General features: G+C 46.7%; 1 protein-coding gene across 1 annotated transcript in view; it reads left to right on the top strand.

Moving 5' to 3' along the window:
* Positions 1–14,217, top strand: part of LRRC75A (leucine rich repeat containing 75A) — a 63,922-nt gene that overhangs the window by 37,776 nt on the left and 11,929 nt on the right. The window contains exon 3 of the mRNA XM_055001061.1: positions 10,915–11,027. Within this exon, the coding sequence (XP_054857036.1) occupies positions 10,915–11,027 (113 nt within the window). The remainder of the gene's footprint in view (positions 1–10,914; positions 11,028–14,217) is intronic.

The raw sequence follows: 14,217 nt of genomic DNA, 5'->3' as shown, positions 1-14,217 counted from the left end.
TTTTCTCAGCTGTCTCTCCGCCGAACCTCTTTGACTGCAGATGTTCTTCTCCTCTAATAAACAATCCCACTGTGCAGTGCAAGCACAAACTTTTTTGCTGCCCTATGAAATTTATTTTTGCATGCCCTCCTCTCATTTTCTGTGCAAGATGGGGAGAGGCGGGGGCTGTGTTTTCTCCTCCAGCCTTTCCCCCTTGGCAGCTCTTTCCCTTGCTCCATTCACTCATATGGAGTCGGAAAAAAGGGACAGCAGTCAGGGAATTGGGGGAGGCACAGTTGACCCCCCTGACTTGGACAGTGCCAATCCCAGTTGTCTGGGATAGTGCAGAAGAATCATTTTGCCTCCTAAGAAGATTTTTCTGATTAGCTTGTACTAGTAGCAGGGGATCAGCTGCCCCAAGCATAGGCTGTGAGATGGTGGATGGATCCAGGCACACCTGGCTTAAGGCCAGCATCCTCTGACCATCATCCTAGGAGGCTTTTCCCATGGAGCTATCTTTGGAACTGGCCACAAGGCACATCTGCCTCTTTCTCCGTATCCTTTGCAAAGCCTAGTCCTTCCCCTCTGGAGCAATCCGTTGCGGTAGATGCAGCCTGAACAGCACAATGCAGTAGAGAATGCACGAGCATGTGCCCGACGACTAGTTCTACCCGGCTTTCAGCTGGCACATTCTTTCTTTCACTCATTTATTTTTGTGAAGAGCAAAGAGCGAAGCTGGCGTGGGTACTGTGTGGGAGCCGGCAGAATGCTTGCCGATGCTGTTTTCCTCCAGGTTACCTTTTTCACACTGAGCCCATCTAAAGGTCCGTCTCACCTGTTGGTTCAACAGCGGCCAGACAGATGCTCACCAAAATCGTTCAAGGAGAGAAGCCAGTGCCCGTATTCTGGGCCCTCTCTGAACACAGAGGTTTGGCTTAGCAGTGAGGAGTTGCCACCCAAAATCCCCCCTCCCCAGGATTTCTCTAATCCCCTCTTCAAGCCATTTATGCAAGAGCAGCCATGTCTTTTCCCAGGGCTTCCTTTCTCCTCTCCCATGTTTGAGGACAAAGTCAGAGAGAGAACGCTTGTTTTGGGCAGTGATTGTCACCCTTTGGCACTTCTGGCATTTCTCATTATAGCCATAGCGCTTGTGGGTGTCTGTGCATTGCAGTTACAGAGTCTCTTTCTGTGTTGGTGCTGTGTGTGTGTGTCTGTTTGGCTTCTCAAAGCACTTTTAAAAATCGTGTATCTGCAAATGGCTTTTTGAGATTTGGAAGTGCATTACATTGCTGCCTCCATCAGAGGATGTTGTGCGAGACTTGGGGAGGCAAGAAGAAAAGCATTCTAGTGGTATGTGTCGGGGTGTATGTGCGTGTGGATAATTCCAGGGATGGTAACAGATTGTTTCTTTCTCAGTGGCTGCAGGCAAAGCCATGTGTGTTCTAAAATTTCTGCACTTCTTTCACTATCAAAGGATTTCAGCATCACAATGCAGATTAAAACAAGGCAGTCGAACTCCTACAAGGTATATTGTGTGTGTGGGTGTAAAATGCCATCAAGTCGCAGCTGACTTATATAGACCCCCCCCCCCCTTCAAGGGTTTTTAAGGCAAGAGACTAACAGAGGTAGTTTGCCATTGCCTACCTCTGAGTAGTGATCTTGGGCTTTCTTAGAGGTTGCCCATCGAAGTACTAACCAGACCCCACCCTGATTAGCTTCCAAGATCTGGTAAGATCGGGCTAGCCTGGTTTAACATTTTTATTGGGACAAAAGCTTGGGGGGGGACTAGCACCCACTTTTTCATGCATAAAATGTCATCTTATATATAACCAAGAAGTTATACACACACACACACACACTCATTCGTAAAGAGGGTAGAGGATCTTTCTTTAAGTCTGCAAAAGAGCACACAATGCATCGAATAGAGATACAAAATACACAGGATAAGATCAGCATCCCGTTCACCGTATCAGTCCCTGGTGACAATACAGCTGTTCTTTTCTGTGTTCCTAAAGAGAGACAATTCTATTCAGTAGTGGTTAAGGCGGAATGAAGTAGAATTGAAACTGCTGATTAAATTCTGGCAGTTTCATAACAAAAATGCATACTAATTGCTTGATGTAATCATTATAATGCGGTGTTATAGCTAAACAAACAGCACATGCGCTTTCTTAAATATTGAACAATATTTTGTTCTCTTAGAAGACCGTACATCCACAGTGTTTACTCAGTTAGATAACTCTTTGCTCATATCAAGCTGCAATTAACTGAAAGCTAATTCTATACAGCAGGAAACACACCAGTTGTGTTTGTATTTCTGCACTTGGGTTTCTGTGTCTGTATGTGTGAGAGAACCTGGGCAGGATCTTATATTTGGAGTCCATTCTTGAAATTCTAGAGGAAAGTTTGGTACTGTTCAGTTTGTAAATATTATTTGTCTGCTGCAAATTTCAGAATGTAGATTAAGCTTTCCAGAGCCACAACTCTCTTTGTCAGATGCATGACAAAGAGAGCTGTGGCTCTTGAAAGCTTATGCTACAATAAAGTTGGTTAGTCTTAAAGGTGCTACTGGACACTTTACTATTTTGCTACTACAGACTAACACGGCTAACTTCTCTGGATCAGAATGTAGATTGTTAGCATAAAATAAGAATCTGAGATTACTTAGGCGGGCTCGGTGAGATACAAAATGGCATCTCAAAAGCTGGACATTTTTTATTTTAACAGTATATTCTGCTTTTTGTGTTTGCTTGAAGTGGCTTACAACTGATGAAAGAATTTTTAAAAAATTAGTCCTATCAAAATAGCAGATAACAACATATTGGACCATGGAGAAACAAAAAACCTCAGCAGGTAAAGAAGCAATGAAAGGCACACCAAAAGGTACCTTCGCCAGGCACCTAAATGCCAGTAATGAAAGGGCCAGGCAAGATGAGATGCCAGGGAAGCCCTGTCCTTGCCTTCCACCTGTCTTCACCTCAGTTGGTGGGAAAATCCAGAGAAGAGTATCTCAGCAGGCAGCCAGGCTGCTTCGCGTTGGAACAAGATAACCCCCGGCCCAGGCCATTTGGTCATGATTTATTGCCTTATTTACTCGAAAGGAAGATGACCCTGAGTGTAAGAGAACCTCCCTAAAAGAGATTATGCACAAAAACTGTTTTTTATTACCATACATACCTATAACTTGCATGTAAATTTAAGCCTACCCCTTCTTTTTCTGGACAGCATTCCTGTAGAAAAAACGAGTGTTCCTTTCAGGTGAGTGAATAGGATATTAAACAGAAGAGCAGTCCGATGCTGAGACAAGCTGCAATTAAACTCTAGGCAGGCTTGAATTCAGTGTGTTGCTATGCTCACACACACAACCTTTGCTTCTCCCAGCTCCTTATTCCTCTGGTACATAGAATTTGATTGCCTGCTTGCCAGCTCAGTCGAGCTTCCGTTCACCTTGATGTCTGAATGCAAATACCCTTAGTGAACTGGAGTTTGTTTATTCCAGGCAACTCAGGATTTGGGTGCATGCCAGTACAGCCTCAAGCGGTGTTCATGTCTGGTTGGAGTTCCTTTGCAGTTTGTTGCAGTCTGAGTATAACCTGTAACTTAATAATATTGGACTGTGAGTAAGTTAATGGATTAATAAAGTTATTTTAAACTTTTTAAAAAGAAAGGTTTGCTGCTTCTGTGAACCTAGGCAGATCCTGAGAGGGAGGGCAGGAAGGGTTACATCAGTGCTTAGTTCTTGTGGCCCCTTCTTACATGCTCAGGGTAATGCCAGTCGCTACCTTGGGGTCGGGTAGCAGTCTTCCCCAGGACAGTTCGGCTAGGGGTCCTGACAATTCTTTTGCCATCTTCTGGGCATGGAACAAGGGTCCCTGGGTGGGGGTGGGGGGGAAGGGGAGGTAGTTGTGAGTTTCCTGCATTATGCAGGGGGTTGGACTAGATGACCCTGAAGGTGCCTTCCAATTCTATGATTCTATGTCTTTTTTTGATACAAAAACTGGCCTTAATTTTTTTTTACAAAATTCTGTGGCACAGTTCATTGGAAGAACAAACTAAGAATAAAAACTCTAGTTGGGAGTGTCGAGCAAGGATCCTAGAGACCTGCCTCACATGGTGGTTCTGAAGGGAAAATGGGAAGGAGAATTATGAAGGTGCCATATACTGACTCAGACCATTGGTCCATCCAAGTCAGTGTTGTCTACGACTCAGACTGGCAGATCCAGGGTCTCAGGTGGCTGTCTTTCGCATCTCCTACTTACCTGTTCCGTTTTAACAGAAGATGCCAGGGACTGAATCTGGGGCCTTCCGCATGCCAAGCAGATGTTCTACCATTGAGCCATGGCGCCTCCCATAATCAGTCGCACACACTGTACATTCTTCTCTGAGCTCCTTGGAGGAAGGGCTGGATTAAAAATGTATTTCTGCCAAGCGGGATGCATGTTCTTTTTTAGATCAGCCTGTTGTGATTTTAAAAGGGACCCTGCCTTGTTTTGGTGGGCTGTCTATTACGTTCTTCTCTCCCCCACGTCTTCTCTCTGTTCTTGCATTGCTAATTAACACATTGTGATGTGTTGCGCATTTGGCCTCTGCTGTGGCTTGCGCTTGTTGTTGCCGATACAGTTGCGCTTGTGCATGACAATCGGCTGCCATCTGCCAGTGGCGAACAGGGAACATGGCTATTCTCGTGTCCCCAGTAAGATGTTGGAGGGGAGGAATGTTGAGCCCTTCTTCGCATGTTCTCCAAATTAAGCTGTTGCTGATAATTGATCTCCAGCAGCATGTTCTTGCCCAGAAGTGGATGGACTGTATTCAGCTATTGTTGTGCCATATAGCATTTAGTTTGTGGACAACAGAAGGAAAGTATATAGTGCTGGAAAAATACAGCAGGTGCTCCACTGGTCAGAAAGGCCAGCCTGGACAGCTGTGAGCTGGAAAGACTAGCGGTAATGTTTCAGGGGTAATAAAGGGATTCTTTGGGGGCCTGAGATGGCTCTGGGCATCTGGGCAGGTATGTCTCAATCAGCCCTTCCTGACTGTGATATTTGTGCCTCTTCACCTTGGGGAGCCAGTGTGGTATAGTGGTTAGAGTGTTGGGCTAGGATCTGGGAGATGAAGGTCCAAATCCCCCCTCTTCCATGGAAGCTTGCTGGGTGACCTTGGGCCAGTCTCTTTTTCAGCCTAACCTACCTCACCAGGTTGTTGTGAGGATGAAAGGGAAGAGGGGATAAAGCTGCTGTAAGCCTCTTTGGGCCACCATTGGTGAGAAAAGCGGATCATAAATACCCAAATAAAATCTCTCAAACCTTCACCCCTCTGCATTCTAGGAAACAGTATTGCATAGAAGTGCTTATGGAATTTACCAGTCAGAATGTTTCCCACTGCTTCAGCCTGCGTCTTGCACTATTTCTCAGCAGCACCTCCCTGTTTGACGACTGTTCTCACCAATTTTTGCAGAAAGCATTGTTTGTTTTGTTAGCTGCTGTATATGTTTGCCTTTCAGACAGTCGGTGCACCTGGCACGCGGTGTAGCTTACTGTACTTCTGTTCATGTAACCAACGGGGCTGCAATGCAGAGTCTCTTGCATGACCCATAACTCTTATAGTTTGCTCTGTGGGTGAGTGCACTGCTTTCAGCATGCTGGAGCTCTTAGGAAGCAAATTATTTACAGATGAGTTTGCAAATAACAGTTACCCTTTTAGCTGCCCAGCTGATGGTACCACGAAAATGTCACAGCCATGAATTGCGCATGTATGACGTGTAGCTCTCCCTTTCTGCAAAGAGCTCTGAGTAATAGATTAGTCACCCAACAACCTTGCAAGGTCGACTTAGACTGAGAGCTAAAGTCTTGCCCAAGAGCCACCCCCAATGATCTTTGTAGCTGTGTGGGGAGTGAATCTGGATTTCTTGCTGTAGGTGGTGTGTCATATGTAACTCGAGGGGGGAGGGATTGCATGCATGGTTGTGCAGTCGGGAGAAACAAGACTCTAAAGAAATTCCAAACAAACTTTTTTGTCTAGGGACCCTTTATATTGCTCCTAACGCTGACAATTCACATCAGAGAATCTGTGATGCAGCAGGCTTAAACCAGGCAGCAGAATCAAATTATTGCCTTGGAGAATTCATTCCCAGATACCACAGATGTTCCCCTACTGAAACAGAGAGTCTGCCACAATCTAACCCACACATGAGTACACAGTGGTTCAGAAGTGTGCATGTATGCTCTTAAATATTGGCTGTGTGCATGTGACTTTAGTCCTTTAAATGAAAGAGATTGGTTGTTTGGTTTACTTTCATAGAGAAAAAAGTGACATACAGAAACTTTAGGAACTATTGCAACGTTGTAAAAGTGCCGTGCCCTTTTTTCCACACCCTACCCTGTTCCTTACCGTGGACTCAAGCCACAGTTCCCTCCTGTTTGCCATGGAAGTGCTGCACCTATCGGGTCCATATGTTGTGCAAAATAGGTCGTGGTGAATATTGCATGAGGCCTGATAAAGAATTCATGCTAGAATTCAGTAGGGGGCTGATCCACACAGAGCAATTAGTCATTTTCCTAAGGTTTGGGAGGTGGGGGAAATCGCACAGGGACGCTGGCTCACTCCCCAGCAGGGGCAAGTCATGAGCTTCTGCTTGAAGCCCATCTTGCTCTTTGGGCTGAGAAACTGTGGCGGATTTGGAGACTTTGTCTTTGAGCTCGTCTACTGTATGGTGCATGCTGACCAGTGCACAGATTCAGCGCTGCTTGGTTAACTGTAAATGTGTGGATTTGGTCCAGGGCATGGAATCCATTCCTAGAACATGCGACCTAACGATGATTCAAGAGTGGGTGGGAGCACAGTGACTGCAGCCAGTCCTTACAGATCGGAGGGCACTGTTGGGGTTAGTGTTCCTGGAAACAAAGAACAAACGCCCACTTAGCAGTGGAGAGCTGAACAGCGCTTTCCAAGGAAGGGAATATTGGAAAGCTGGTTTCTGCATCTAGACTGTCCTGCTTTAGAGAGGGCAGCAGATTCTACATCAGGGTAAAGCAACGTTTTGGAGCCCAAGTGCCTGAAAAAGAATATAGCATCTACCTAGGGAGGCATTGGTGTGCCGGCAAATAAAGTACTGGAGTGGGGGTGGGGGTTGTGTTTGGCCAGACATGCATTGAGCAAGCGAAGCCCCCAAGGCACTGCCAGCATCTCAGGGATTCACCTTCGACTCGGCTGGTGGCTCTGCAGGTCGAGGAGGCAATGACAGGTATAAGCCGAACCTGTTGCTTTCCTGCCCGCTGCTGGGCACAGCAATTCTGGGAGTGCCTTGGTTGCCTGGGTGGAGGTTTGGCTCAGGTTGCCAAGCAAAATGGTCTGGTCTGGTGCCGGGGGGCCGGACGGGACGGTGCCTACCCCTGTTCTAAGCACTCAAGGTCTGGCTAGCAGTCATAACTCCCAAAGATCAGCAAAATGCACAGCAAATAACAGAAATAAGAGAATCCACAGCAAATGACAGAATGGGGGCGGGAGGTGAGGCGGCAAGAGTCGCAGCCAAAGGTATAAGACAGGAAAAGGCAGGAGCGTGACATCTTTGCTTGCTAAATCCAAGCAGCAAAGTCAGCTGAGACTAATGTCAGTAAACAGAGTGGGGGTGCTTGGCAGCCCCTGCCTCTTCTGCCTCCCCCTGGGCAGCCACTAAGGTTGCCAGCCACCAGGTGGTAGCTGGAGTTCTAGAATTACAACGGCTCTCCAGGCCACAGAGATCACCCGGAGAAAATGGCTGCTTTGGAGGGTGGAGTCTGCTGAGGTCCTTTCCCTCCCCCAAACCCTGCTTTCTCCAGGATTCACACCCCAAATCTCCAGGAATTTCCCAACTTGGAGCTGGCAACGCTAGCAGCCACTCAGGGGGCTTACATTTAGTAAATGCTGGACTAAAAGGTGACCTGATCGTTGCAGACTAAAAAGCCTTTCTGGGCAAGTTTTGCAGTTCAGCCACAGCATGGCACAAGCAGAGGGCAAGAGCTCCGGAAGGGGCTGCTGGCAAGGACTCCTGCTCTTTGAGATCATATGTTGATAGCCACTGTGAAGCAGCCAGACTTGATAGCAGTTCCCAGAACACAAATCTCAGTTGCCTGACATGTAACAATGACAACGACAATAACAACAACAACAAGCGATTTATTTACTGCTCTTTAGGACAACTTAACGCCCACTCAGAGCAGTTTACAAAGTATGTCATTATTATCCCCACAACAATCACCCTGTGAGGTGGGTGGGGCTGAGAGAGCTCCAGAGGGCTGTGACTGACCCAAGGTCACCCAGCTGGCTTCAAGTGGACAAGTGGGGAATCAAACCCCGTTCTCCAGATTAGAGTCCCGCCACTCTTGACCAGTGCACCAAACTGGCATGTAAAAACGTGCTACAAAGACTATCCCGTTCAGAAAAACTTCTTGGCGGTTGTGTAGTTCTCTGCTTCTTGTTATTTTTTTTTTAATGTTGGTGGTGGATCATCCTTTTTCCCCCTTTTGTAATCCTCTGCTTTGAGGATCATCCTATAGAAAAGCAAGTTATAAAGTTTCAAAACAGGTGAACAGCGAGAGATGATGTACACAACGCAAGCAAAAGCAGGTTCCACAAAATACTTCAGGGTTTTCTTCCCAAACCTCAGGTGCAGCAACCCACCAGGCAGGCCTCAAATGTGAGCAAAACTGACTCACAAAGTGTGTGGCTGGCTACAGTGCCTCACTCCCTAAGAGATCCCACTTCTTGCACCATTCCAGCCTTCTATCTTCCATTGTGACAGTGTTAGAGATATTCAGAAGAGGGCAAAGGAGCTGAGCTATAGGATGAGGGACTTCGGACTTCCTCAGAGTACTCAGTCGATTTGGCTCTGTCTTGACATGTCAGGTGTCGGTTCTGTGTAGCAGAATTAATGGAACCAACCGTCTTAGCTATGGGCGAGCAAGATGGAATCAGATTACATGATGATTATTTAATACTAAAGTAACTGAGTTCTGCCTTCGGTTTTTTTGGCAGATGGGCTCTGTCTTGGGTGTGTGCTTGCCAATGCTGAAAACGGATTAAACATCCCTTTCTCCTAACAGAATGTCTAAGCGAGATTGCTTTGCAAGGGCTGGAGAAAGGAAAATTAGCATCTGGCAGACCAGGCGAAGCTTTTTCATTTTTGGAAGGCAGTCAACTTTGACGCTGGTAGCTGAAATAAGGGTCGTTTATTCCCAGGCTGCACCCAGTAGGAAACAGACGTTAAGCAGCAGTGGGTCTGATTAGAAAGAGGCCAATGCCCTGTGCTGGGAAGAGAAGTGATGGCGTCCGGGTGTGAGCAAGAAGCCAGCGAACATCGCAAGCACCCGGGGGCGGGGGGCAATCTCTAGGCACCCTTTGGAGTCAAAATCTCGTCACGGAAGCAAGCTCCGTGCCAGGAACAGCCACACATGATACTGAACTCCATAGCTGCAGCTCACCCCCCGGCTTTTGAACTAGCATTCCTTACACTTGCTGCTCAGTCCTAAATACCTTCTCTTGCAAACCATTCTTACTTCCATTTTCAGTGGCTTTAAGCTCACATGCACATCTTGGGACACCTTGGAGACAAACAGATTTATTGTGGCAACAGCTTTCGTGGCGTAGAAACCACTCCCTTACTCAGAAGAGATTATGAGTGTCTTTCTCTCTGGCTAGATATAGTCGGGCTATCTTTTTATCTGAAAAAAACGTGTCTTGAGATGGTGTCTGTCCTCTTCAAAGAGCAGTCTGGAATCAGGCTCAGTTTTCCTCTCCAGTTCGCATAGATTGGGTACTCGGAGTTCAGTCGCAGCGGAAGGCATCTTTGCGCTCTTGAATGTCAGCGGGGCTCTGGGCATGACTCACGCTTTGCTGTGATTCTGATTTTTGTGTGTGCTCCGCTATCATGGTACGAAGATGTCATATTGGCAGTGAGACTGCAAAATGTTTGCGGTACCTGTTTCCGAACAGACTGCCTGAGGCAATGAACGCTTGTGTGGTGGTTTCCTGCTGCCCCTCGCCAACGCGTTTCCGGAATGCCCAGATGTAAACTCTGCCTCTGCTGACAGGCGCAGTAAGCTGCTTGTCTCTCCCAAAGCTTGTCTGCTTGTCTCTCCCAAAACTTTGGTGACTGTCGGAAACAGGAAGTGGGAAATGAATGATAAGTTGCTTTTCAGAACAGCCTGCAGGAGAGTTGGTCTCTCTGCTTGATTTGGGTTGTGTGTGTGCAGTCTTCAGTGGGCACTCTCCCATGCTGCTCTCTTGAGCATTATCATATAGTGCCAGGTGCTGCTTAGGCCACCCTTCATTCCAGCAGAGCCAGTGTGATGGAGTGGTTAGAGCATCAGAAGAGAATCAGACCCAGGTTTGAACCCCCTCTCTGCAACGGAAGCTCACTGGGGGCCAAGCTAGAAGTGACGAATGACACTTGAATGGCAAGTGAACAGACTCACATGTATTCCTCCCTGTTCACTTGCATTCCACTTGCACTCCACTCTATCACTATGTGCATTCCACTTCACTACGTGATCAAGTGGAGCGCAAGTGGAGTGCAAGTGAACAGGGAGGAATACATGCGAGTCTATTTACTTACCATTCAAGTGTAATTCGTCACTTCTAGCTTGGCCCTGGGTGACTATGGGCCAGTCATACTCTCTCAGCTCAAACTAACTCATAGGGCTTTTGTTAGGGTGAAATAAAGGAGGGGAGAACAATATTGTAAGCAGCTTTGGCTCCCCATTGGGGAGAAAAACAGAGTAAAAATAGACATTTTTTAAAAAAAACCCACTTCTTGTGCTTCATCAGAATCATCCTGCCCGGTAGCCTTCATTATGACAAAGCTGGGGCAGAGTTGTTCCACTTGCTGACCCAGCTGTGCTGTTGCCTTTTCTTTCGGTGATGACCGACACACTCTTTCTTTCTTCCTTTTTCCCTTTGCAGGAGGGGGATTCCCTTGGGGCCATGGAGAAGCTCTGCAGGCAGCTGACCTACCACCTGAGCCCCCACTCGCAATGGCGCCGCCAGGGCATTGTGAAGAGGAAGCCACAGGCCTGGTGAGTGACACTTTGGAGAGTATGGCACTCGGCCTATGAGCTTGCCGGGAGAGACAACACCCCTGGTCCCTGTGAAAGGGTAGAATGCGCTGTTCCGTTCCCAGCGCTCACACAGAGCAGAACCACAAGTGACAAAAGGCACAGATTGGACACTTGTCAGCTTCCCTCAAGTTTTGATGGGAAATGTAGGCAGCTTGGCGGAATGTTGGACAAGTGACAGTTGAAAAGTCCATTGGACAGCAGTCAGAGAGCAAAGCTGCGAGACCAGGATGCCTACATTTCCTATCAAAACCTGAGGGAAGCTGACAAGTGTCCAATCTGTGCCTTTTATCACTTGTGGTTCTACTCATAGTCCTACAGAGGAAAGATGCTTAGGCACCAAGTGGGCTGTAGAAACACAGTAGCATTCTTGCTTATTGACCACAATCTGTTAAAATAGGATACACTTACTGAATGGTAAAAACTCCTGGATTGCTTGATAGGATCTTGCTCCTCGGCTGTCTCAATTTCCAGCCAGCTATAGGATTAGGAATGCGTTATTTTAAAAATGCAAGAAATTTCTTCTGGTATAAGAAGGATGGTTAAGAAGCTTGTTTGGTTTCAAGTGTGTGGTGGGGAGAAGTGTGATGGGGAGTGTACTTTCCCGGGATAGCTTATATTAGAGTTTGGTGTGCAAATGAACTGTCAGTGTTGTGATCTCCTACACAGGCTGTGTGTTGCTTATTTAAAAGGTCAGAATGGAAAACAGATGAGTAACTCCCATTTAGAGGAGCATGGAGATGAAGGAGGGAGGCAGGGAAGGAAGCCCAAGGGATTTGGGTTCGTGGGTTGCTGTTAATGATCTCTTCCAACAGAACAAAAGTTGTGGTAACGCCTCTTATTAGGAACCAATTAAAAAATAGCACAAAACTGCACACAAGCATTGAGTCCTCTGGAACTCTTCACCAAGCTGCTAATTCAGTACAAGAAAACAAAATTAATGCACAACTTTCATTTTTTGAATTTCTCCCCTGGTACTAGAGGACATGCTTTTGACGAACGGGTACTTCTGGTCATCCTAGAAAGGCAGGAAGCTGATTGCAGACTTCTGTCTCTGCCTTACAGGAAGTGCCTGCCAAGTACTTTTAGTTCGGAGACTTCCATAGCCAGTTTGGTGTAGTGGTTAAGAGTGCGGGACTCTAATCTGGAGAGCCGGGTTTGATTCCCCACTCCTCCGCTTGAAGCCAGGTGGGTGACCTTGGGTCAGTCACAGATTCTAGGAGCTCTCTCAGCCCCACCCATCTCACAGGGTGATTGTTGTTGTGGAGATAATAATAACATCCTTTGTTATTACTCCTAGTGTTGTTGTTGTTGATGTTATAAGCAGTCTGTCAAAAGAAACCTCTAGTTATGCCTACTCAGAAAAGTTAAATGCGCAGAACCAAGAAAAATCAGCAGAGAAGCAGCAGGCCTCAACAGTAATGTAACAAACTGACATTGTAAGCAGGAAAAATACATATAAAGATAGAAGAAGCTTCCACAGTAAGCTCCAGCGTTCCATTCTCTGTGGATCAACATGGCTACGTAGTACCTTTGATTCTGAAGAATACGAAATGTAGCTGTCAAAGAGAAGGACGCTTCAACAGAGGAAGATTGGTTTTCAGAAGGGACTTGGCTTGTAAGGATTGCTTGCCCACCATCCACTAGGCTTGTAGAACTTTCTTTTCTTTTATGTTCCTTTTTTGGCTAGAGTGCATGTTCAAAGAGCCAGAGCTCTCTACACATGCATCCCCCCTATTTCTTCTTGCATGTGTATGGAAAGAATGTCAGGACGGCAAGGTGAGGTCTCCCCCATAGCTCTGGCCCCTGGCTTGTTCCTAACTACTGTATTTCCTGAGGGTCAGCTGGTGTTTCCTGCCCTCGTCTCTCTTGCTTTGCTGCCTGTGGTCCTGGCGAGATCATAACTCTTGGTCCCCTTCTTCCTGACATATGACTCTCACATTCTGCTCCCTGGCGCTGGATAAAATTACCGAATATTACCTAACATCTTAACTAAAGCTCTACTTTGGTATATAAGGGCCGCCTCATTGTTTTTTCCCCTTACTACCTTCACATGGGGACCTGTGTGACCCATGTGATGTTGCAAAGATGCTTCGTTGGTTGCTGCCTTTCAGAGATGCACCCATATAAGACAGTTGAAATGGATGGGCTTAGAAGGGTGTAACTCTACTTCAGATGGCAGTATTAATAACCTAACCCACCTCCAAAGCAAAAGAGAGAGAGAGAACTCAAGACTGCCCCTCCAAGCAGCCGCTGATGCTTTGGAGGAGGGTTAGTCCATAATAATATCTGTGTCCTAATGTAGCCAAGTTTTAGGGTACATGAAGTGCTTCATACAAGCATAGAAGATTTAATTTGCATTATGTAATGAATTTGGCACCTCCTCCTTTAGTAGTCGAAGGGTCTTTTGGTGATGGCCTAATTATTCAGTCCACGGCTATTTAACATGGCATATTATGCTGGAAACTTCAGTTCAGTTCAGTTTGTTACACTTATATACTGCCCTCCCCACAAGTGGGCTCAGGGCGGTTCACAACAGAAATTGAATACTGTTAAAAATACAATTGATACACACAAAAACAGTGCAGCTTGCTTTCAGTTGTCACAGAGATAGGAGGGCAGCATAGGGTCCCATTCCCCAAACAGAACTGGAACCAAGGACTGCAAGCCTGGCTGGAGCAGCCAACAGACTGTTCCCCTCTTCATGGAGCGCTTCTCTGCTCCCTCCGAGCTCTTGTGGAGCCGTCTAGGGAGTTCAGCCACATTGCACAGCTGGATTGCCCCATGCAGGTAGTTGCAACAGGTTGCGGCTTTGAGGAAATCCTTTGGCAGGTATTATAATGGTAAAAATTTCTGTCCCATGAGGTAGCTTCTTCTGGGGAAAGTCTATAGATGTGCCTGGCTTGATATGACGTCCTGCCTGACTTCAAGGGGTCTGGCTCCGCTTTCCAACCCACCACTGTTCTTCGCTGATGCAGAACCCTCTGTGTTATCATTTTTTTAAAAAACTGGGCCTGATGGTCCAGGAGTTCTCTGCAGCTGCCTGCGCTGCGATCAGCTGGTAGATTTTAACTGTTCTTTAAGCATTCCAGCCCCCATTTTAAACTAAAGATCAGGGTGCCCTGAAGCATGGCCCAAATAAGCAAACGTT

This window comes from Eublepharis macularius, chromosome 17, assembly GCF_028583425.1.
Source record: "Eublepharis macularius isolate TG4126 chromosome 17, MPM_Emac_v1.0, whole genome shotgun sequence".
NCBI lineage: Eukaryota > Metazoa > Chordata > Lepidosauria > Squamata > Eublepharidae > Eublepharis > Eublepharis macularius.
The sequence above is the reverse complement of the archived record's forward strand: the minus strand, read 5'-3'. Positions and strand labels throughout refer to the sequence as shown.